Source organism: Leopardus geoffroyi, chromosome A1, assembly GCF_018350155.1.
Source record: "Leopardus geoffroyi isolate Oge1 chromosome A1, O.geoffroyi_Oge1_pat1.0, whole genome shotgun sequence".
Classification (NCBI taxonomy): domain Eukaryota; kingdom Metazoa; phylum Chordata; class Mammalia; order Carnivora; family Felidae; genus Leopardus; species Leopardus geoffroyi.
In genome coordinates, this window is record NC_059326.1 from 70,222,237 (window position 1) to 70,246,724 (window position 24,488).

A 24,488-nucleotide genomic window follows, 5' to 3' on the forward strand; every position below is an offset into this window, starting at 1 on the left:
TCACCAAATACACAGCACCCTAAAAACCTGTTAGAAATCATACACCCAGTCTTTAGCTTCACGACCCTCTTAAAACCGCATGTTCTATGCTATGTTACAGATTTTAGAATGGCTGTAGGGATTTGTTTGAAAACTGGGAATGTATTTCATTAAACAATGTCCTCCACTGACTCTTAGGACATTTATTCTTTATGCTTCTCCTACTTCAAAAAAGGATTTAAGGCAGCTTATAATTATAGACACAGACTTAACACCATTAAAAAATGAGTAAGGCAGAGCTTTAAAATAGACACACTAGGGAAGAGACAGATAATTCTAGACAAAGTCTATGTGCTTACTTCCATTACTTTGTTAAGTAAACTATAATTTCCAACCCTTACACTTTTAATTTTGCAGTGGAGAAGTCATCTTGGATATTTATGAGAAAATCAAGACGTATATGTATTTTATATTCAGAATTACTGTATTCCTAATACCCCACACATTAATACCAGTACTAGTTAGTACTAGACAGTAACTCCAAAAGAGGGGACAATAGTGCCTCTGGCGGGACTGAAAGAAAATTGTCATGTGAGCCCAGAGAAACAGGTGGGTTTCTGGATGTCTGTAAGAGCAGCCTGTAACACACAAGCTACCTTCGGGTCTCCAGGAGCAAAGCAGCTGATGTAGTTGTTGATCTGTTTAAAGACGAAGCCCCTGTCCATGAAGGTGAAACATCTCTGTGGAGAAAACATCCCAGAAAGGTAAGTATTTAGGCACCAACTTTTTTTTTTTTTTTTAAGTTGGGTTGAGGGGCGCCTGGGTGGCTCAGTGGGTTGAGTATCTGAATCTTGATTTCAGCTCAGGTCATGAGATCGGAGCCCCAAGCTGGGCTCTGTGCTGAGCATGGAGCCTGCTTAGGATTCTCTCTCTCTCCCTCTCTCTCTGCCCCTCCCCTGCTTGCTCTCTGTTACTCTCTCTAAAAAAAAAAAAAAAAAAAAAAAAAGTTGGGTTGAAATCAGCATTTACTGTTAATAAGTTTATCCTTTAGCATAAAAACATACCATTGACATCTACTGAGCACCTACCATATATTGGTCACTGCTAGAATGAACATTTTAGCCACTTGACGCCCTGTGCCCTTCTGCCCTCACCTTGATGAACACAGCAAGACTGTGGTTTGCATGTTTAGATGCCTCTGGGTTATCTCGAAACTTCTGAGTGATGTGTGGCGTCAGCATATTCACAACAGTTTCCACAGCATGGTGATAAGATGCGGGGAACCTCTGGTTTCGCAATAACTAAAAAGAATTTAGAGCAAACACTAATTATTTCTAAAGTTGCAACCCTCTGGGGAAAAAAAATCTCATTCCTGAGTCCATTTTAAAAAACCCAGAGCTCAAATCTTCTTTATCTAAAATTAGATAAGAGAAATTATTCTTTCTTCTCTCAAAATACTGTATACAGGTATTCTAATACTTCATAAAGCGCTGTGGATTAGACTGGAGATCCTAAACTTTGGGGTGATGAAGATCCCCTTGGAGGTACTTCTAAAAATGTGGAGATGTGCCTCTACTCCCAGAAATTCTCTTCAGAGCTGCATTTTTACTGAGTACTTTTGGTGGCTCGAATACCTATACCTCTCAGAGATCTCTTTAGAAAATAATGGCTCAGGTTTAAGCTTCAAGTATTCAAACTGAAAATAAACAGATCAGAGACTGTATGTCACCAGCTGACTCTGCTTAGAAACAGTCCTTTTCAGGGGCACCTGGGTGGCTCAGTCTGTTAAGCATCTGACCCCTGATTTCTGCTCAGGTCATGATCTCATGATTCGAGAGATCGAGCTCCAAGTCAGGCTCTGTACTGACAGTGAGGAGCCTGCTTGAGATTCTCTCTCTCCCTCTCTCTCTGCCCTTCCCCTGCTTGTGTGCACACTCATGAATTCTCTCTCACTCTCTCAAAATAATAAATAAATATTGAAAAAGAAAAAGAAACAGTCCTCTTCAAAGTAACTTTACATAACAATTCTTCCCCATCAGGAATGCTTACCTACAAAATTATACACAGATCTCAGCAACTACCTATCACGGACTGTGTACCTTCTACCCATCAGGCATCACGCTAGTACATATTTTTATGTGCTTTTTCATTCAATTCTTGTAAGTTTTAACCCTCATTTTACAGATGGTTAGAGAGGCCAGGTAAATGAGTCTTTAGTCACACAACTAACAAGTAACAAAGATTCAAACCCAGATCTACCATGAGTCCAAGGCCTGTGTTCTTTCTGCTCTTTGATGCTTTGGTTCCCCACCCACGTGTCCAATAAATGGAACAATTTACTAAGAGCCTGAAATGTGAAGGGACTGAATTAGATGTTCCATGACATTTATCCACTCATGCGTGTGATTCTAAAAGTCACAACTGGGGTGTATTTTCATCCCCATTTTACAAATGAGAAAACTAAAGCTTAGAGAGACTCAGTAAGTACTACCTGAACTCCAGTATCCCTCCTTTCCTTCTCCCTCTTAATGGAGGAACCCCTCCAGCATGCTGCTGCCCAGCTAGCGACTACATTTCCCAGCCTAACTTGAGGCCAGAGAAGGGCCATGTGACTGAGTTCTGGCCAATGGGCTGTAATAGAAAGACTGTGTGCTTTCTCAGCCATGTCCATAAAAGGGGTTGCTTGCCTTCCAAGTCTTCTTTACCACTGTCTGGAATGAGGGCCAGCGCTTCAATCATGCAGATGAGGTTAACACCTGGGCTGGATAATTGGACAGGAGCTTGAGTCCCTGAACGACCTTGGGGGGACAATCTCCCCCACTCTCAGAGCTGCCTACTGGCTAATAAATTTCCAAAAGAGAAAAATGAAACTTTTGTCTTACTTAAGCCATTATTTTGTGGTTTTCTGCAGCAGCCAAACCAAAGAAACAGTATTTTCTAAAACTAGAAATCTAGGTATTTCTGACATGAAAGCATGCATTATTTTATGCATTAAATCCCAGAATCTATTGTGAATTTTGAAATATCAATAGCTTTATAATAATCTTAATTCTCAAACCAATAATAAGACAATCTTTGTAAACTTCTTTAAACTCAAGAATCCAGTGAGGGAAGGATCAAGTAATAATAGTAAGTATTTCAAGTGTACTTTCCTTCCAAAACAGAACAGTAAAATTAGAAATTCCAAAGGGATTTTCTTCCATATGTACAGCCAATAACTCTATATCCTGAGGTGTCAGCCTCAGTAAATGATCAGCTTCCTGGACTCCAAGCCAGGCCAACTTGAGCCACCAGGCCTGACTGCCTGACACCCAAGCTGCCTACTCCTGAATAAAGGTCTCTCAAGAGATTGCTGAGGCCTTCATAACGGGTCTCAGTCAATGGCTGCTTAAACCATTAAAAGTGAACAGGGAACTCAATAATGTATGGGCACCTCTTAACCTATTAGTCACTGTTATCAAAACTCAGAATGGGACAACCAGACACTGAATGCCCCCCGATATGATGCAGTAGCACCAATTATGAAGTATCCTTGCTAAAGAGCAAATCGAACCTAAATTGAATTGAGCCTCAACATCACTACAAGTTTACAGGAACCACAGGGGACAAAGGCCCATGTCACATAACACTGCGAGGTTATAGTGTGGGAAATTCTGCAGGACAAATGGCCCACTTTCTTCAACAAAAACACTGCATTAAAAAGCAAACAAATGACAAGGAACAGTTTGAAAATCCAGGAGACTTCAGAGACATATCAACCACATGCAATGTGCAGACTATGTTTAGATCCTGACTCAGACCAGCCAACTGTAAAATGACATTTCAGAGACACCTGGGGAAAAGTGAATACAGACAGGGTGTCAGATGATAATGAAGAAATGTCGCTGACTTTGTTGAGTGTCATAATGGTACACTGCTTACATCTTTTTTGAAGGCTTCATCAGTTAGAGATAACACATTCAAGTTTTTACAGATGAAATGATAAAATAGGGGCAACTGGGTGGCTCAGTTGGTCTGACTCTTGATTTCGGTTCAGGTCATGATCTCATGGTTCGTGGGATCGAGCCCCAGGTGGGGCTGCTCGCTGACAGCCTGGAGCCTGCTTGGGGTTTTCTCTCTCTCTCTCTCTCTCTCTCTCAACCCGTGTCCCTTCCCTACTCATTCTCTCTCAAAAATAAATAATCTTAAAAAAATAAATGATACAATATTTGGTAATTGCTTTTAAAATACTCTAAAAAAAGTGTGGAAGTGGATATATAACTGTTGAAGGGGAGTGACAGCTTCAGACATGAGATTCAGCAAACTATTCTCTTCCCTTTTTATGTTTACTTAAAAATTTCTACAATAAGAGGTTTTTATGAAAAAGAAAGAAAATGTGGTGATGAATGGTGGATGATTAACATACCAACCAACCAACAATGCTGCTCGGTGATAAGAGGTCAACTCAGTGCCTCTGCAGACTGAAATGGAGCTCTCCTTGCAGTGACAAACAGCTATTGTCAAGAGTCCTAATTTGCCAACAAAACAGTGAGGAAAGACACATCAACAAGTGATAAAGACCAAAGCAATTAGATGTTTTTACAGAGATTACTCTACACCGAAATGGAAGAAAATGATCTAGGATAATGGGCTGCTGTCCAGGGTGGTGGGTATTCAAGCGCCAGCTCGGACGAGAGGACGCTGAGACACTAAGAGACTTCTAGACCAAACAAAACCCCAACTCCTGACCTTGTCCTCCTGTGGGATTTCCTCTCAGCGCTGCTGCAGCGTCCCCAGCAGCCCAGCCACCCCCCATCTGCTCCTCTGACACCTGCTGCCAGTGTGGGGTCTGCCTGCCCAGGAGCTGTCCACACCAGATCAGCCTCCTCCAGCAGACATGCTGTGTCCCGTGCCCCCCAACCCTGCTGTGGGCCCGACACCTCTGTGCCATCCTGTTGGCTGCTCAGATCCTGCCACCCGGCCCCCAGCCTGAGTGGGATCTTCTTGATGAGCCACATTCGGCCGTGCTACGAAGGACCCTGTGAGCCCCACCGCTATAAGCCACGTCTGCAGACACCAGCGACGGGATCCACCGCGTCCCACATGTCTTGTCTGGGCTCCGACAGTGGCTGCCGCCCAAATCACTGCTTCATGTACAAGGGGGTCACACCGGTATTCAAATGTTTGGTTCTCTTCTCCTTACTGTGTTCGTCTACTTCTTAGGGGTTAGAGAACTCTTTTCTACAGGCTACATTATGGCTCAATGAGATGTACTAAAAAAGACTATTAGCTAATAAACTTCGTTTTCCTGGCCTTACCTGGGCATCAGCTCTTTCTCCTGCCTCATGCTCATTCTCTTCTCCCTAAATGTGGCATCCTTATAGGCCCAGGAGAAGCCTCTATCTCTACAGTGATCTAGCATCTTGGAGCTCACACATACACCTTCTTCCCTGTGCTCTAACAGTTCCCGGCTGAATGTCTTCTTTCTCCCAGGAGTACATCAACTTCAAGGCTGATGATGCACCATCTACACCACCTGCAGACCTCCTCAGTGCTCTGTACACAGCAAACAACTATTCCAAACATGCGCTCATGTACGTAAGTATGGATACTGACATTCTGTACATTCTGCCGTCATGTGTTCACAGTGTTTACAAATACAGTTGAGGGGAAGTCCAGGCAGCCCATCTAAAACAGGAACCATCCCATTCTTTGCCTACTTTCCAAGTAAACACTCTTTCCTTGCTCAATTAGGCCAGAAAAAAACTGGCTGAAGGCTAAACACCTAACTAAGGTGATATACTCATCCTATCCTATGCCACATTTTCCAACTTCCTTGAAGTACACCTGTGGAATGCTAGCAATTTGGCTTGATTCAATGTGGGAGGAGAGGAAATTCAAAAAGAGTCTGCTGAAATTATAGCTGCTAAATATAAGTGATAGAAAAGAAATCACCTAAAATGTGTCGAGCACAGAGGCAGAGTGGGGTTCAGAGCTGGGAACTCCTTAGTGGGCCTTGATGAGGTCTGTTTTATATTCTCCTTGAAAACTGCTAATTGTCAATTCCAAGCACGTGTCACCTATGGACACTGGCTGGGATGGGGAGGTGGGCACACGGGGCCACCTCCATCTTCAGCAAGAATGCAGCATTAGAAGCAAGCCTACCAGCATCAAATTTATCCCTCTACGTAAATATGCACCAGATGGAAGGACCCCGTTAACATCAAGAGTGCACACTGAAGGCTGCAGCTCAACATAGACTATGCCTCCAAATGCTGATTGATGCTAAACATTCTTTGGGTAGGGCACTTTCAGCTCCAGTGAAAGCATTACCTGGCTCTTACATGAATCTGTGGCCCATGTACCCCTACTAGACAAATGCGTGCCTGGTCATGCATTTTAAGAAAGACTCACCCATGGGGGCAAAAAAAATTAGGGTCAGGATTATAAACACATTGGATTATACTAATAATCATCAGTCTAAAAGTATAAAAACTCTGAGGGAATTTGATTATGATTTTGGAAATCACAAATGGCACAGGCACGGTGAATATGAAATTGTTCCCTAAATTCGGAACACTGGGATCAGGGACTAGGGCATACAACTCTTAAGGTATAAATAAAGACGAACATGAAAATAACTAATTCAAACACATAAAACTCATTACTCCTAAGATACGAAGCAAAATGAATAAAGCCTTCAAAATATGTGAGAAGTCCCTAGATCAATAATGTGTGACTCAGGGTAGGAACAGCATGGATCAGGTGACACAGAAGAAGTCAGAGGAAAAGTGAAATGTTAAACTCTCCAAAGTGGCAAGCAGGTATTTTGAATCTCTTTTTATAGTAAATTATCTTACGGTTAAACTTTCTCCTTTTGGATACCAGTGTTTCTTTTTATGCTGGATAACAAGTTTTAAACAAACTACTTCCAAAAACTCTCTGAATACTGTTTTAGGACCAAGATATAATTAACTTACAGAAAAGGTTGTGCATGGTAGCATTTGAGCAGTCTGTTCTAAAGAGTTCCAAAAACAAACTGTTTCCCAGAGTTGCTGGGAGAATCAGGTTATAAGGCTGGAAACAGCAGAACATCTGGGAGAGGATGATTCTGACTCGAGCACGAGTTCTTGGCTCTGCTCAGCTGTGTGACCCTGGGCAGGGCACCTCACAGGTCTATACTCCACCTCGACCTCTGGGACATATGGGAGGAGCTGGACCAGGAGGCAGCTTTCAGGCGCCTACCATCCCTGAGATTCTATGGTTTAATTTGGCACCTTGAGAAAAAACCACATGCCATTTAATTACTCTATTAATTTTCTATTACAGTTCTTGGAAAGAGATGTTATTGGGTACTTATGCTTCTGTGAGTGTTTCAGAAGTGTACATCACCTCTTTGTCAATCGCTCCTGTAGTCCATTCGGGCACTTTCCCACCTAAACTTTGTGAGGGCACAAACCACACCACATTTAACTTTGTAACCTGTGAGCCTCCATATAAATAAGGGCTCTCAATGAATAGTTTCTGAACAAATCAGTTCTAGTTTTAAATATAATCAAGCCGCCAATCTTTCTGAAGTGATTACATTTATTTGAAACCAAAAATAATGAAAAATCTAGTGGGGCCTTGTTATGGACTGAATTGTGTCCCTAAAATTTGTATGTTGGGGTACCTGGGTAGCTCAGTCAGTTAAGCATCCGACTCTTGATTTTGGCTCAGGTCATGAGACAAAGCCCCGTGCCCAATTCTGTGCTGAGCATGGAGCCTGCTTAAGATATTCTCTCTCTCTCTCTCTCTCTCTCTCTCTCTCTCTCTCTGTCTTTCTGCCCTTCCTCCACTCTTTCTCTCTAAAAACAACAACAACAAAATTCATATGTTGAAATCCTAACCCACAATCTCTTAGAATTTGACCGTATTTGGAGATAGGGTCTTTAAAGAGGTAATTAAGTTACTATAAGGTCATTAAAGTGGGCCTTAACCAACAAGACTGATGTCCTTACAAGAAGAGGAGACGTGCACTTGATGTCAGATTCCCAGCCTCTGGAAGTGTGCAGAAATAAACTTCTATTGTTAAAGCCACCCAGGCTGTGGTACTTGCTATGGAAGCCCAAGCAAACTAAGGCCAACAACCTATCCTGCATATGACAACATTTTTAACAGAAAAGTACTATATCCAAATGGCCCATGTGTGTGCATGTGTGTGTGTATGCACGTGTGTGCATGTATGTGTAAGAGTCTGCACACTCGTGTGTACATGCGTGCATATGTGAGTGCACGCACACATGTGTAAGTGTGTGCATGCATGTGTGCATGCATGCATGCAAAAGTGCATGTGTATGCATTCATGAATGTGTATGCGTGTGTGTGTGTGCAATGCATGCATATGTGAGCATGTGCATGCATGTGTGTGCGTGCGTACATACATGCATAAGTGCATGTGTGTGCATTCATGAATGTGTGTATGAGTGCGTGCATGTGTGCATGCACATGCGTGCATATGTGAGCGTGTGTGCATGCATGCGTGTGTGCATGCACAAGTGTGCGTGTGTGCACACATGTGTGTGCGTGTGCATGCATGCATAAGTGCATGGGTGTGCATTCATGAATGTGTGTGTGCATGTGTGTGCGTGCACACACACTGAGCTGCATACTGCCAAGCAGACAATCTGCTAGGTTTTTATTTGGCAGGCTATTCTGGCATGATTTAGTTGTGCATTACTCTGTGGAAAGCAGGGCCCACTTCCATCTGGCATTTCCCTGGGCACTAAAACCGGAATTAAAAGGGAAAAATAAAAAGGAAACCACCTGGTCAGGCACTAGTGCCTGCTCCACTAGAGGAAAGTGTGGCTCTCAGTGCTGAGCTGCCAACCTTCTGCCTGACAAAATCCAGCAGCCTTTCCCCAGGCTTTCTCTGAGAGTCCAGATCCCTGGTCCAGGTGGCCTAGAACTTCACCCTCCCTCCCTGTGGTTCCCCTCTCCTCCCCTCATTCACTGTGAGAGAAAGCTGGGCACCAGCTCCCTGCCCCAGGGCCTCCTGCTCTCCATGGGGCTCAATGGGCTCAATGCCCTGCTTCTGCATAATTGCGATGCAGAGAGAATTCGGAGTCGTTATGGCAACTCCAAGAGGATGCACATCTCAAAAGGGACTCGGTGACTTGGCCACTGCGTTCGCCTATTAGAATCTTACAAAAATGTATCTACAGTTAGCCTCAGACAGCCAGAAACAGCCGGTCACACCCAGACAGGCATCAGTCCAGAGAGGACACGTAGGGACCCAGAGTGTCACACACATCCAGGCACCTCAGCGAGAAGGGCTGGTTGGGGGAGACTGAGTTATCTCAGAGTCCATTCATTGCTTAGAGGACAGGCATCTGACACGCTCAGCTTAGTTCCTTAGAAAGGTCTGTAATGTTCAAGACTGGGTAATTACATTTAAAATAAATGTATAAACTATTACTCTCATTTCAACAGACTTGAAGATTTCTGAGCTATTTAAAGGAAAAGACTTTGGACTTTTTAACACATGCTTCAGGAGAGTGAGCTTTGGAGGCAGACCGGTCTCAAAACCTGGCCCCCTCCATTCGCTGGCAGCGTGGCCTTGGGTAAGGAACTCGCTCTGCCCTCAGTATCTTCATCTACAAAATGAAGGGTAGAACTTTATTATAGCCTGATGGCTTTGTCACATGGAATAAACCGCTTTCTCACTTGGAAAGCCGTTAGAACAGTACTGTAACTGGCACACAGAAAGGGCTAATGAACGTTGGCCACAAACCCAATGAAAAGACTCCCTTAAGAGCCGCCACACAAGGCCCGATACAAAAGGACATACCTTAACTTTGGAGTTCTCTATCAAATGCTGAGCCATGGATTTTATCAAAACGTCAAAGAAAAACCATGAATACTGAAAAAAAACAAAAAAGGATGCTGGTAAGAAAAACAACAACTTAGAAGGTAAGATGTTTACCCCCTTAGGCCGACAATGTTACAGACACAAAACAGGTGTAACTCAAAAGCAGGGCTGAACCTCTTGATAAATAAATTATTATGGGACCAGAGGTGAGCGGCAGGCAGCTGTTTTCTGGCTTTTGCGTGTCCAGGAAGCTGGGTGCATCTGCTCAGCACGGCACAAGCCAGTAAGAGGCACCACTGGATTAGATTTGTGATCTGGCCTCTCTGCTGAGCCTCGCCTGCTGATGCCACCTTTGTAATCTCTCAGTGTCCTCCGCCCATTTGAATATAAGGACTTCTTAAAATTTAAGAGCCCATGGAACTTTGAATATGGTAATATTTTGCAGCTCCATCAGAAACCCAAGTATACGCAGGCAAAGTTGGTCCCCGAGAACTAACTCTTTACCCCTTTTCAGGAGGTGGTGATGGTCTCTAAAAGCACACCAGGAAGGTGAACTGATCCGGCTGTGGCATTTTGCGAGAAAGCAAGCTGAGGAGGGTCAGAGAATCCAAAGGGGGCTTAGTGCTGACAGCAGAGAGCTAGATTCAGGGCTCAAACTCATGAACAGTGAGATCATGACCCCAGCAGAAATTGGACGCTTAACCCACTGAGCCACCCAGGCACCCCCTGGCTGTGGCATTTTGGATTCTCTCTCATCAGTTTCCATATCACAGAGCCACCCTGGCCCCTCGACATACCTTAAGTAGTTTGTTGCTGGTGAGGAAGTCAGCAGAAGGCTTGAGAATTGTGGTCATGGCTTTTGTCAGTTCTTCGTGCACTGTCTTGTATTCGGAAGCAACGTACGGCTCAGCCTTGTACGCATACTTTGAAGAAAAGGGAGAGATACTTTAATGCCCCAGTTATCGGAGGTGGGCTGAAAGCAGGGGAGGCCCAGGGGGATGGCGGTCAGGGACCCAGGTGCAAGTGCAGCGGGGAGAGGAAGGTGTGGAAACAGAAGGTGGGAGGGGTTCCCCCAGGGAACCCCTCAGTTAGGGAACCACCTGGTTCAGGTCAGTGGTCTTCCAGCCCACGACTCGACCTCCCAAGGACTTGGAAGAATGTGTCCCCTGACCCTGGGGGACTGGTTCCACAGCCATAATTTACAGAGATGTCTAAGACTAAACAGAACATGTGTGTAACTTTTCTGAAGGGTAACTGCCGCTTGTTTACGGAACTGTGGTACACGAACAAAGAACTTGCTGCTACTCAGCCCCATGGCATCTCTTGCTGTCCCACATAGTTATCTAATTTGATGGCAGACAGAGCTACCCTTCTCATCTTGGGAGAAGCAGTTTTACTGCAGATTGTAGTTGGGAAAAAGAAAAACGACAACAGGCTATACCAAAGGCCTTCCTAGAGCGACTTAAAATTCTTTGAAATTCCACATCATCATTATTTGCAAAACCCATTAAGAGAAATGTAGTTGAAAAAAATAAAATTAAATAAATAAATGAATGGCTGCCCCTCTTTGGACCTCATCTCGTTCAGGTACAAGCACTGGCTTTAGGTATAGAAGAGAAAGCAGAAGTATTAAGTTGCACCCCCAAATAACTAGATTTTTTTTTTAAATGAGTCCTTAGAAGGAAAATTGGAGAGCCACAGATTTAAGTGATCGGGACAGTTTATTTTACATACCTTAACATATGACCTCAAGTGGCTCTCCAATCCTTCCTCATGGCACTGGGCAACCACATGAATAATGACCCTACACACCACAGGAATGAATAAAGCAATGAATAGTAATGTGAAAATGAAAACATTTCATTATTACACAGTAGTAGTAGAACAATGATGATGCTACTGGCACCACAGGAAACAAGGAAGCGAGGAATTAGATGGGGTCCCTACACATGGGATCAAAAGAAATTTCTTAACTATAATGGTCAACACATACTAGCATCCCAGATATGTACGACCGTGCCCCAGATGAGGACAGACTGAAAGGGGAGAAGGTATCCACCTCTCCGCCTCTCTTACCGTGTCACGTTGACAGCAACTTCCTCCTGGGTCGCTCTGGTGAGGACGCGGAATAGCTGGTTCAGGATGGTGGGCAAGAAGGCGATCATCACGTGGCCTTCCATTGCATGCAAGCTCTACAGACAAGGAATGGCACTTGTGTTATCTTCTTAAAAGCAGACCAACCCCAACAAATTTCCACCCAGTTCCAAATAAGGATGGAAGAAGTATATCTAAAACAATGGGAACCTCTGGCGGGCAGAATAAGGGACAAAGATGTTCACATCCTAATTCCCAGAACCTGTGACTATGTTACAGGGCAAAAGGGAATTCGGGCTGCTAATCGGCTGGCCATAAGATGGGGGGACTCTTCTGGATTATCCAGGTGGGCATGAAGTCACCACAAAGGTCTTCATAATCAGAAGAGGGAGGCAGAAGGGGAGGGTCAGGGGAGACGTGCCTAAGGAAAGAATGGCCAGAGGTGCAAAACAGTTGGCTTTGAGATGGAGGAAGGGATTACAAGCAAAGGAATGAGGACAGCCTTCAGAAGCTGGGAAAGGGCAAGGAAACAGATTCACCCCCAGAGTTTCCAGAAAGGAACTCAGCCTATGGAGGTGTAAGAAAATAAATTTGTGCTGTTGGAAGCCACCAAATCTGTAGCATTTGTTACAGCAGCAATACAAAACTGACACAAAGTCTCTTCTTAAAGTCACACGGCTCTCCATGAGGTACCAGAAAGGACACTTGGCAAAGCAGTGACTTCAGAAGTCCCCATTCCATTTTCCTTGCTGAAATCAAACAAACTCGTATTCCATTTCTCAAATGTCTGGTATTTTGTCCCCACGCTTCGGGTGCTCTTTGAACTACTCTCCTTTTTTAAAATGTTCCCCTTGAACCACATTCTGGATAAAACTCCCGTAGAGAAACGCCACCTTGCTATCACTGTTTCGTGATACAGGGAGCCTGCACAACACTGAGGAAGGTCACATGCACCCTTTTCTGTTCTGTTCTGTTTTGGTTTTTGCCCACCTAGCACACATTCGCCACGCTTATGTTATCTCCTACAGTGAGCTCGAAATGCCTTAATGGCAGGACTGAAGTCCCTCCTTCTTATGTGCTTGTCCCTGTGCTCTGCACCCAGTGAGCACTCAGAGGACAGGGCCTGCGTATGTGTGTGATTTTGTAGGCAGAGAACAATGTATTTTGGGTTGGGCCTAAAAACAGTACATGTGGGACAAAGATGAAGGCAGAGCAGTTGTCCTATTTCTTTTCTTTTTCGTCTTCTTTTCTTTCTAATTAAATTCTTAATTTTAATTTCAGCAGAGTTGACGTACAGCACTCTGGAGTTGTCCTATTTATGAGGCCGCTTCTTGCCACCATCTAAAACCACAGAGAAGTGAGAGTACCCAGCTAAGAGCATCCTTATAAAGTTCCCGAGAGGTAAGAACGACCCTCACCAGCAAAAGGAAAACCCAACCTACTCCAATCTCATTAAAAAGGGGTTACTAAGAAAGCCATCTGATACCTTAAGGTATTTTACAAGTTCACTCCCTAAGGCCTGGGCTCCAGATTCGGTTTTCTGACAGTACTGGAAAAAATTATGTAAATGCTGATCCTGGGAGAAAAAAAAGAAGAGAAAGAAAGAAGGCCTATTAGCATAATGTCGTGGAAATAGGAGTACCTGCTTCTTACAGCATGCATGTTTTATTTAGACTAAGAAACTGATCATATAAAAATGAAAACATCAAAAGAGATAAAAATTTTTAAAAGATTTCCAAGAACCTCCAACGAAAGAGGAAATAGTTGAGAAACGTTACTTGTACTATTCATTTATGTCAGTACATATGAGCGCCTTATATGTACGTATGACATATCAATTAGGATTTTTTGTTTGTTTGTTTTTTTGCCGAAAAGATCATGCAAATTCGTTCACTGAGCAATCATTGCTAACTAATGCTAATGGAACAGCCCGTACCTGAGTATACACGGTGGAAACCAGATGAGTTGAAACTTTCAGCAGTGGCTTGCTTCCGTCTACCCATTTAATTTCTGGACCATAATGCTAGAAAATATGGAAGGGAAAAAAAACATCCCAACAGATGAGTGGTCTTGGCTTCAAACACCATGTTCACCGAGAGGACTGGTGAGGTGTCACAGGCCCAAACAGCGTCAGTGACTCAACAGCTATGGCTGGCTCACTGCGAGAATGCAAGCAGTACTAATTTCTGCCCACTCTCTTCCCCCAGGTACAAAGCTCTCCTTACTGGATTTTCTAAGTTACCTTTTAGTTGCAGTTGTATGAGTTACTATCTGTTGGAGAGGGAAAGAATCCTATTTCACCAATGACTTAACCAAACTGGATTTTAGGATCCTGACAGTGATGGCAGAAGATTGTCCAGCAAATGGGACAGTATGAAGTCCTACATGGGTAAAGGGTCATTACTCTGTGTGTGCCTGCTTAGATTTCTGACTCCTCCATTTTTTCTTACGTTCAGATTAGGAATTATAACTGAATGGTATAGGATTTCTCCTGATTTTGGAATATTTTAACCATTTGTCCATAACATGGACCCAAATTTGGTACTACTTCAATGCTGAGAAATATTAAAAGCCCTGCAAAATGAAATAAAGCAGACCTTACCTGAGTGCGTTATAAAACTGAAATCTATAAAATTTAAGATGGCCAAACAAACTGCAAAATCAGTTAACCAGTGGGAGAAATGGGAGAAAATTCAGGCTTTCATGGATCAGCAAAGGTATCAGAACCAGCTACCCTGTGGGCACGAGTTGCTACATTTACACTAAACGGAAAGACAATTCCTAATAGTTTGTGTGACTCTAAGAACACGTCCTTATTTGAGCATGGCTGATTTGCAGTGAAAAACTTTTACCTCATCCAATATCTCTAAGTCTCTGTTTCCCTGATGAGGCGCTGCTAGTTCAGGACTTATAAAATGCCCAAACTAGAATTCTAGATTGTGCTGTTAATAGCACTGCCTTCCAACGGCCTATGTTTACTTGGAAATGAATAACTAAAACCAAAATGTTGGGACCGGCAAAAATACTGCGTGCGTTCTTGTGTTATTCTTGCGTTAGCCGATCTTTCATGTTTTCTGAAGGTACAGGGATAAATCAGTCTTAAAGTCCTATACCCTGCCCATTCCGAGCTCCTGGTAGCCAAGGTAGCCAGAGGGGAGATTGGCCGCGACAGGAACATGCTGCTCACTAGTCACTACCCTTCCATCCTTCAGCAGAGGAAGCCAGGAATATCCAACTGTTGAAACAAAACACAAAAAATTTCACTGCAGGTTGTTCAAAAACATATGAAAGAAAGTCAGTGCTATGACATGGCCTGATCTTCAAGGCCCTGAATCTAGTCTCTGCCGAGCACTGTCTACAATGTACTTTGGCCTCTTTGGGATTACAATTCTAAAATGATCTTTCATAAAAACTTACATATGCAAGCCAGGCATGCTACCTTCACAAACGTCATCTAAAAACTCCACAGAAGGATGAGAATTCAGAATCAAGATAAAATTTAAGGGGCGCCTGGGTGGCTCAGTTGGTTAAGTGTCCAACTTCGGCTCAGGTCACGATCTCACGGTTTGTGAGTTCAAGCCCCTCATCAGGCTCCGCACTGGCAGTGCAGAGCCTGCTTGAGATTCTCCCTTTCTCTCTCTCTCTGTGCCCCTTCCCCACTTGCACACACATGCTCTCTCTCTCAAAATAAATAAATAAAACTTAAAAAATAAACAAAATTTAAGAACCTACTATGTAACCTGTAAACAATGAAAGGATTGATGAGACCCCAAACCTTGTGTTTCAACAACATCCTTCTTCTTTGTGCTCCCTTTACTAGAATTATCGCAGCTGACATGGAAAAACGTGAACAACAAGTGGTGCTTTTCGTGTAGCTGGGTGGGCAGTTCTATTTTAATCTGCAAGGAAGACAAAATAACAATCTCTCTTATATTTTAAAACAACAAGAATTCCTGATGAGAGCAGGCACACAACACGTCACCCATTGCACAAACCTGCATTTGGTCTCCAAACTAGCATTAACATTTGCAGTCGAAGAAATCGAAGAACGTAAACTGTGCCAAAGAAGAAAGGGATCCATAATCCACTGCTGTGATCTGAATGTGTGTGTCCCCACTCCCACCCCCAAATTCTTATGTTGAAATTTGTATTACCCCCAAGGTAATGGTATTAGGATGTATGGCCTTGTGGGGGTGACTAAGTTATGAGGGTGGAGGCCTCATGAATGGGACTGATGCTCTTACAAGAGATCCAACAGAGCCCTCCCTGCCCATTCCACCGTGTGAGGGTACACTGAGAAGTGTGTGACCTGGAGATGGCCCTCACTGGGCCACACTGGCCCCCTGATCTAGGACTTCAGCCTCCAGACTGTGAGCAATAAATACCTGCTGTTTCCAATCTACCTATTCTGTGGTTCTGCTGTAGCCTGAACAGACCAAGACATTCACTGACCAGAAATGGGAAAGTTGGTATGTCAACTCTAGAAAGAACTAGAAAACATGTGACATCAACCTCTACATTAACCTAACACAGCCAAGGCATGATGAAAAACCAGGATAGAACATCTGAAAGTAGGATTCATACAGGGGCGCCTGGGTGGTTCAGTCAGTCAAGCATCAGACTTGGCTCAGGTCATGATCTCGTGGCTCATGAGTTTGAGTCCGAGTTGGGCTCTGTGCTGACAGCTCAGAGCCTGGAGCCTGCTACGGATTCTGTCTCCCTCTCTCTCTGCCCCCACCTCTCTCTCAAAACTAAACATTAACAATTTTTTTTTGAAGTAGGATTCATATAGTAGTTTTAATGAACTACATTATCATTCTACATAAAGAAACAACACAGAAAAAAGATTCTCAGATCCAACAAACATAACCACACAAGTGTGAATTTGAAAGAAAGTATGTCAGAATATTAATTGTGGTAGTAATAGAGGAGAGCTTTTTGACTTTTCCCCTTCTATGATCTGCTTTTTCCCAAGTGTTCAGAATAAATGTTACTTTTGTAATTAGAACAGATGATGTAAAATAAATACTTCAACATTTAGTTCTAGCACTGTAATTGCAGTGTAGTATGCAGTTTCTCTTGAATTTTGCTTTACTAAGCAAACAACTTGGAGTTTTCTTTAAAACTGGTTAACTGGGCTTTCCCTTGAAAACCTCCTCACTTACCTCATCATAAAATTCTGGGTTTTGGTGATGGTGTAAAACCGCAGCAAAGGCGCTTCTTGTGAACACTGGCCCACCGGGCCTGCCGTAAATGCACTAAAGCAAGAGTTAGCAAAGAAAAACACCAGTATTTAATTAACAGAGTCAGAAATTAGACTCAGATGTGTTGTAAAGAGGCCTTCCTGCAGCATAAACTTAAAATAACCACCTCTGATGGATGCATTTCTTCTGCCTAAGAGACCCCTACGTCCCCTTACTCCTGGGTCCAACCCTTCCTTCAGCCCCTCTCCCAGCTCCCCCACCTGAGCACACACACCCGTCCACGCTATAACCAGACAACAGCTTGCCCACAACTCCCTTTCTCACCTCCACACCTGTGCTCATGCAATCCCTCTGTCTGAACGACCTTCCCTTCTATGTGCACCACACTCCCACGTGTCCATCAAGAAATGATTAACTCCTTCCTCTGGGTCCCCTTAGCATTTTTTAGACTAATTATTATTCAGTTTTGACAAAAAGTCATTTCAGGACCTTCTGTGTGCCAGGAGCTTTTTCTCCATGACTAGCTTTCTCAGCAAACCATGATTTTTTTTTTTTTCCTTGAGGGCAAAAACTATTACATTCTTCTTTACACCTTTGTCTCCTTCCGTTCTTGGAAAGTCATTTTCACATAGTTACAGTAAAGAATTTGGGGTCTGGAGCCAGACCACCTGGATCTGAACACTGGTGCCACTAATGGACAGCCCTAAACAATTTTATTTAAATTTTATGCATTAGTCTCATCTAAAAATTACTGTTAGGAGAATTAAAGGAGTTTAATAACTCTAAGGCTCTATGAGCAGAGTCTGGGTCATAATAAGCACTCAATAAACACCACCAATACTCTACTACTGTTATTATTACCATATTATAATACTTAACAAATATCAATCTATCCTTATTATTATTTCTATTATCAATCTTACTAATACAATTCTTAGCACCCACACACCCTGGCTCATAGTCAGACATGATGTATTTACCGAATTGAACATGCCTAAGAAACCTTCATCCCCAAACAGTGTAACAAACGGAAACAGTCAATGAGGAACAAGAACTCATTTACTCCATATTCTGTAAGGTTTGACACATCTGGTTATATATTATGATGTCACATATCTTCGTGTTTGTGTCTAACTATAACGTGCTAAATTCCTGTAGTTGTGCAATTTGCCACTCAGGTCCACTTTTAAAATGGAAAAATGAGGACATACATAAAAAACAAACCTTTAGGGGCGCCTGGGTGGCTCAGTCGGTTAAGCGGCCGACTTTGGCTCAGGTCATGATCTCATGGTCCGTGATTTTGAGCCCCGCGTCAGGCTCTGTGCTGACAGCTCAGAGCCTGGAGCCTGCTTCTGTTTCTGTGTCTCCCTCTCTCTCTGCCCCTCCCCCATTCGCGCTCTGTCTCTCTCTGCCTTTCAAAAATGAATAAATGTTAAAAACAAAACAAAACAAAACAAACCTTCAGAGGCTGAGAGTCTTCCTCATCTGAATCTTTGAATTCAATGCAAATAGCAATATTTCTGGCCTGTAGCAATATTTAAAGAAAAAAAGAAAAAGAAAATAAGGCAAGAGGCCAGAATATGTAAGTGTATATAAAAGAACATGAGAAGCCAAGAGAGACTGATCTCAAAACTGAAACCTCCATCTCTGTGCTCACCTTGGCAAAAGACTTTTGACTGTCGTATTTCAAGTACTTAGGATAAACATACAGGTGGTTGTTGTAGATGGTGTAAGGCTGAGTGTGTTTTGGTATGCAGGGCACAAATTCTTCCACTTCAAATGTGATTGGAGTTTTACTACAGGTTTCAAATTGCTTCATGGGAATGTATGATGAATTCACATAATCTGGAAAATTAACAATAAACAAGTTGAAGTAAAAACCAAACAGAATTTTGTCTGGTTATTACAAAGAACTAACACTTACTAGGAAAGTCTGAGGAAACATTATCAATTGTAATGTCTAGATTGCCCAAAATCACCGGGAGTTTAGCCATCTTCTCAGGTCTGTAAACAGAAAAAAAGAAAAATCACACATGTCTAAGTCAGGTTAGCTCTAAAACCTAAATTCTGGAGCAGCACTTCCAGAGAAATATAATGTGAGCCACACAGTAAACCTCCTAGGAGCCACATTTTAAAAAGTAAAACAAAACAAAACAAAACAAAACAAAAAAACAACAGGTAAAATCAGTTTTAAGAATACATTTGATTTAACCCAATATATCTCAACTATTATTATTTTAATATGTAATCAGTATAAAAAGTTACTCTAATTGTTCAAATGCAGATGTGTATTACACTAACAGCTCATCTCAGTTTGGACTTGGCTGTATTTCACCTGCTCAATAGTCACCCATGGCCAGTAGCTACCGTGCTGGACTGCACAAATCTAGTTAAGAGTATCAGCAAGGTGTTACAGTTAGCTTTCGTGAACCACTCCATCCTTACCCACACATTCTTGGCTCATTTACAATCATGAAAATAGAGCTAGACTCCATCTTAGGCTCCAGTATCTAGTAAAATGCTGGACACAAAGTAAGTACTGAATGAAACGTTTGGTGTTTGTATTTGGTGTAACTCAACCCAGTATAAGAACCTCCTGTGCGACGTTCCCGACAGGACTGCTCCCGTGTCACCCCTCCCTAGTGGCGAGGAAGCTCAGCATAGCGGTTTTCACACCCAGACTGTGCTTCCTCATCTCACCTCCCTGAAACCTGCACTCACCAAGGGGCCTGGTTACATTCTTTGTGGCACACCTTTCCACCATCTATGAATGGCAACCACACCATGCTGAAGGCCTCCGTTTTCAGCCCTTTTGGACCTTCCTCCAATGCCATTTCTCCCCTAGAACAATGTTCCATTTACATCCAGGTGCCCAAACTGCATAGATCAGGCCCAGTAAGGTCTGACCAGGTGGGGGCATAGGAGCTAGCTGGTTTTGAACCATACACCCTTCTACCGACATAGCCAGATTCTATTATTTTGTGGTAGCCACACCACCCTAGTGATGTACATTACATTTAAATCACCCACAATCCTGGAATCTTTTTCCATAGGCTTTACTTTCATGCTACATCCCTCTCCTACATTCATACAATTATGGTTTGGGAACTCAGAACGGGATTTGATTTTTGCCTTGAGGAAGTTTCACTTTTTTACGTCTGAGCCATTTCGAGTTGATCAAAACCCTTCCAAATCCAGATTCTGACATCTAATGTATGAGATATCCCTAACAGCCTGATGTCATGAGGACACTTCGCCAGCATGTTATGTCCTCAAAAAAGTCACGGATGATGATACTGCACAGCATGTGGCCAAGAACAGGTTCCTTCTCAAACCCCTAAAGGTCCGTCACCAGACTGATGCTAATCCATTCACCGCTGTTCCTGGAACACCTGTCCACTTGTGCACACTACACTTCCCTGACTCGTTCACAGGACATCTTGGAACATACGCTTGTTAAAGGTCTCACATTCCTCTGTGGCACCAGTTTAGCAACCCAATTAAAAAAAGAAAAGCCGCAATGTGGTTAGGACGACAAGTTCGACATGACATGACTTATTTCTAAGAAAACAGAATGCTGCCTCGTGGTTCTTCACAAGCCACCTGTTTAATAATGCCTTTTAAAACACTGCCAAAAAAAAAAAAAAACCATCAAAGCTCACTGGCCTCCAGATTCTGCATTTGGTTTTATTCCTGTTTTTGAAAAGTTCCTAGCTCCTGTCTTGAAGATTCCTGAGACGTTACTGTTACGTGTTAATAATAAGCAGCCTCACATGTACCGTGTCAGTCTAACCTGGGGTACTGTTCATTTGCGTCAGGATTTCCTAACAGTCCTGAATCCTCGCTTCCTGATGACAACAGCCCATGTTGAGCACATTCTGAGCTTTGCCCACTGCCAGCTCCAATGTGCGGAATCGCTTTCTCCTAGGGTTTCTCTCTTTTCCACTTGTCTTTTGTTTATATCAGAGTTTAAATGGGCAATTCCTTGAAATCCTGAAAGAGATAACTATCGGGAAGACAAGTCAACAATTTTTCACACATTCTGTTTTCAGTTAAAAAAATTGCTGGCCGGGGCTCCTAGGTGGTTCAGTCAGTTAAGCGTCTGACTCTTGATTTCAGCTCAGGTTATGATCTTGCAGGTCATGAGTTTGAGCCCTATGCGCTGTCAGTGTGGCTTGCTTGGGATTCTTTCTCTCTCTCCCTCTCTCTGCCCCTCCCCTGCTCTTTCTCTCTCTCTCTCAAAATAAATAAACTTAAAAAAAATTTTTTAAAGATTTCTGGCCAAAAGATGTCTAAGTACAGCCCAGCATCACCGCTCTATCTTGTCCCTGTGCCTACTGTGTGATTTATGCAAAAACATAATATGCTTTTCTTTTAAAATTTTTTTTAATATTTATTTTTGAGAGAGAGAGAGAATGCAAGCAGGAGAGGGGAAGAGAGAGAGAGAGGGAGACACAGATTCAGAAGCAGGCTCCAGGCTCTGAGCTGTCAGCACAGAGCCCGACATGGGGCTCGAACTCACGACCCTCTGAGCCGTGAGATCATGACCTGAGCCGAAGTCAGCCACCTAACCGGCTGAGCCACCCGGGCACCCCCACAGTATTCTTTCCTACTAGCTAGAAGACTGTGCCTTCGACAGTCATCTCCTGGTTGCTGTTGCAACCAGGCCTCCCACACATTGCGTGCTCCCACGATGCTATACTGTCAGAGTCGCTCTCCACTTTACATAGAGCTCTTCAGGGATATCGACCCCGAGACCCGTGGGTTTCTGTGCAGCTATAAATTCGCCTGACGTACAGTGCCTTGCTCCACCTCTTCATTCAAACACCTCAACACTGCCCCTTACCACAGAACCCTGCACCCCACAAATCTTACAGACACCTAGGAAGTTGTTTCTGCTTCCTCCAATCAGAAATATCCTGCTTACTGCAAAGAATGTTTCCAAATGTAAGTGTCCAAGAGCGCTGTGTTTCATCCCTTGCTGGTTATTTCTGCCGATAAGTGAGTATGTCCCTTCACCACTTTTTCTATTACTCTGCCATCATCCTCATATAAACTTATGATAACTGGATTTCTAAGCAGCAAGTTTTAATTAAACAATCCTCACTGGAACTCTTTGCACAATGTGTTATATTCTTCTGTGTCTAACTATACTTGTTTCTTTTCCCTGATGAAAGCTTTCAGTTCTGGCTGCTATTTCTATAGAGGCATTATGTCCATGTATTTCCAAGAAAGCACAGATCTGAGCTTAGTTCCACAGCACATGGCACACGGGCTTTGTGGAAGCTGTTTCTACCAACTTGGTTTTTTAAATATAGTCTTAAACTTACTTCAAAACTTCAGGGCTTTTATGGAACCTGGCTCAATACACATCAAAACCTTACAAACAATGAAAATTCTACCGCCCTTTTTTATATGCATTTCCAAAGTCATGGGGTGTGTGTGTGTGTGTGTGTGTGTGTGTGTGTGTGTATCACACAAAGTGAATTCTCTTATAACTGGGGTTAGTTTTTTTTTTTTTTTAATGCTGAAAAATGTATATATTCCATGCACAACTTACAATACCTTGAGCATGAAAGCCCATCCTAAAACTGCATTAAATGAATGTATAAAGTAGACACACATAGGGCATCTGGAATTTGGGAACTGCTTTTGTCTACATATCAGTGTAGGAATGAGGCTCAAACTCTTACTCTTAGGCAAAGGAAAGGTTTTTCTTCCCATTGCCCATACAATCCTGCTGACTCGACAACTCCCAGAGGCAAGGGGAGTATCACAAACCAGCAATCATCCCAGGCCAACAGACTTGGTGTCCTCACCTCTGTGTCTCTGCAGTCTGGTCCTCCCTTCTCTATTTTCTGCACTGACCCATTAAAGGGATTAACGGGCAATATTGGCATGTGTGGGTCTGTTGGTGGTGAGTCTAATCTTCTAAATGCATTTTGTAAAAGGAAATAGCCCCTAAAAGCTTTGGAGTCACTTAAAGAAATGTGTCTGTGATTGAAAGAAATTTGAGATGTTTTTGCTTACACAAAATCACTGAATTTATGTCTAGGAGAAATTTCAATAAACATTTATCAAGTGCTTATGGTGATATGACACACACTAGACTAGGCACCACAGACAGAATACTAATGTGACATGACTCCTGTGCTCAAGCAGACAGATGATGACAAACACATGCATACAGTGTGTGCAAACCTCCACGGGGAGGCGAGTGTCTACAGTGTGGAGAAGGAAGGCTAAGCGACGAGTCTTCTCAGTGACAGACATCACCCTGACATGCATTTTCATTTACTCCCCACCATAGCTATAGGATGCAGGGCTGTTAGGGCTCCCCCTTAAAAAGAAGAGGGGACTCAAGCAGAGAAGCCACACAACCTGGCCCAGCTTCCCAACATGGACATAAGTTACAGACTGGACTTGAAAGAGGACAGAGGTCCCTTGGAGAGACAAAAGCAGATGGGGATATGATTTAGGCAGAGGGCAAAGCATGGTGGAGTGCAAGTACACAATGGCTTCAGAGAAAGGCAATAGCCCCACCTGGCTTCAGTGCAATGTAACCGGAGGGAAATGGAGAGAAGAATGTCAAACTTGGGTACAAAGAACATAAAGGTACAAATAAACATATATGCGTAAGTCTCATGCACAAACCCTAATAATATTATTGCCTAAACTACCCAATGTGGAGGCACCGAAGAGGCTCAATCAGTTAAGCATCTGACTTTGGCTCAGGTCATGATCTCACGGCTTGTGAGTTCGAGCTCTGCGTCAGTGCTGAGCCTGCTTCAGATCCTTTGCTATGCCCCCTCTCTCTCTCTCTCTGCTCCTGCCCACTCATGCTTCTCTCTCTCTCTCCCTCAAAAAAAAAAAAAAAAAAAAAAAATAAGCATTACAAAAACAAAACAAAATGAAACAAAACAAAAACAAACAAAAACCAAAACCTACCCAATGTGGCAGCCTTAAAAAAGTTTACATTTAGATAGCCCTTCCTGCCCACGGTCCTGTCTCTGTGCTTTAATAAAAACACCCTTTGCACCAGACCAAAAAAAAAATAATAATAATAATAAAGTACATTTAAAAGAAGATATTCTTGGGGCACTTGGGTGGCTCAGTCAGTTGAGTGTCTGACTTCAGCTCAGGTCATGATCTTGCAGTTCGTGGGTTGAAGCCCCACAGTGGGCTCTGTGCTGACAGCTCAGAGCCTGCTTTGGATCCTCTGTCCCCCTCTCTATGCCCCTCCCCAGCTCACGCTCTCCCTCAAAAATAAACATTAACAATTTTTAAAAGAAGGAAAGAAAGAAAATATTCTTGAAAAGATGCGCAATATCACTCATCATCAGGGAAATACAAATCAAAACCATGATGAGGTACCACCTCAC

At 43.0% G+C, this 24,488-nt stretch overlaps 1 protein-coding gene across 25 annotated transcripts in view; it reads right to left on the reverse strand.

Moving 5' to 3' along the window:
• Window positions 1–24,488, reverse strand: part of DOCK9 (dedicator of cytokinesis 9) — a 291,057-nt gene that overhangs the window by 73,712 nt on the left and 192,857 nt on the right. For all 25 annotated transcript variants that reach the window (XM_045444882.1, XM_045444848.1, XM_045444766.1 and 22 more), the window contains exons 16-29: window positions 19,031–19,110; window positions 18,764–18,951; window positions 18,566–18,631; window positions 17,068–17,160; window positions 15,678–15,801; window positions 15,016–15,137; window positions 13,839–13,925; window positions 13,389–13,478; window positions 11,885–12,000; window positions 11,543–11,612; window positions 10,606–10,731; window positions 9,788–9,859; window positions 1,134–1,280; window positions 636–719 (exon numbers count right to left, since the gene is read on the reverse strand). In XM_045444882.1, the coding sequence (XP_045300838.1) occupies window positions 636–719; window positions 1,134–1,280; window positions 9,788–9,859; window positions 10,606–10,731; window positions 11,543–11,612; window positions 11,885–12,000; window positions 13,389–13,478; window positions 13,839–13,925; window positions 15,016–15,137; window positions 15,678–15,801; window positions 17,068–17,160; window positions 18,566–18,631; window positions 18,764–18,951; window positions 19,031–19,110 (1,465 nt within the window). The remainder of the gene's footprint in view (window positions 1–635; window positions 720–1,133; window positions 1,281–9,787; window positions 9,860–10,605; window positions 10,732–11,542; window positions 11,613–11,884; window positions 12,001–13,388; window positions 13,479–13,838; window positions 13,926–15,015; window positions 15,138–15,677; window positions 15,802–17,067; window positions 17,161–18,565; window positions 18,632–18,763; window positions 18,952–19,030; window positions 19,111–24,488) is intronic.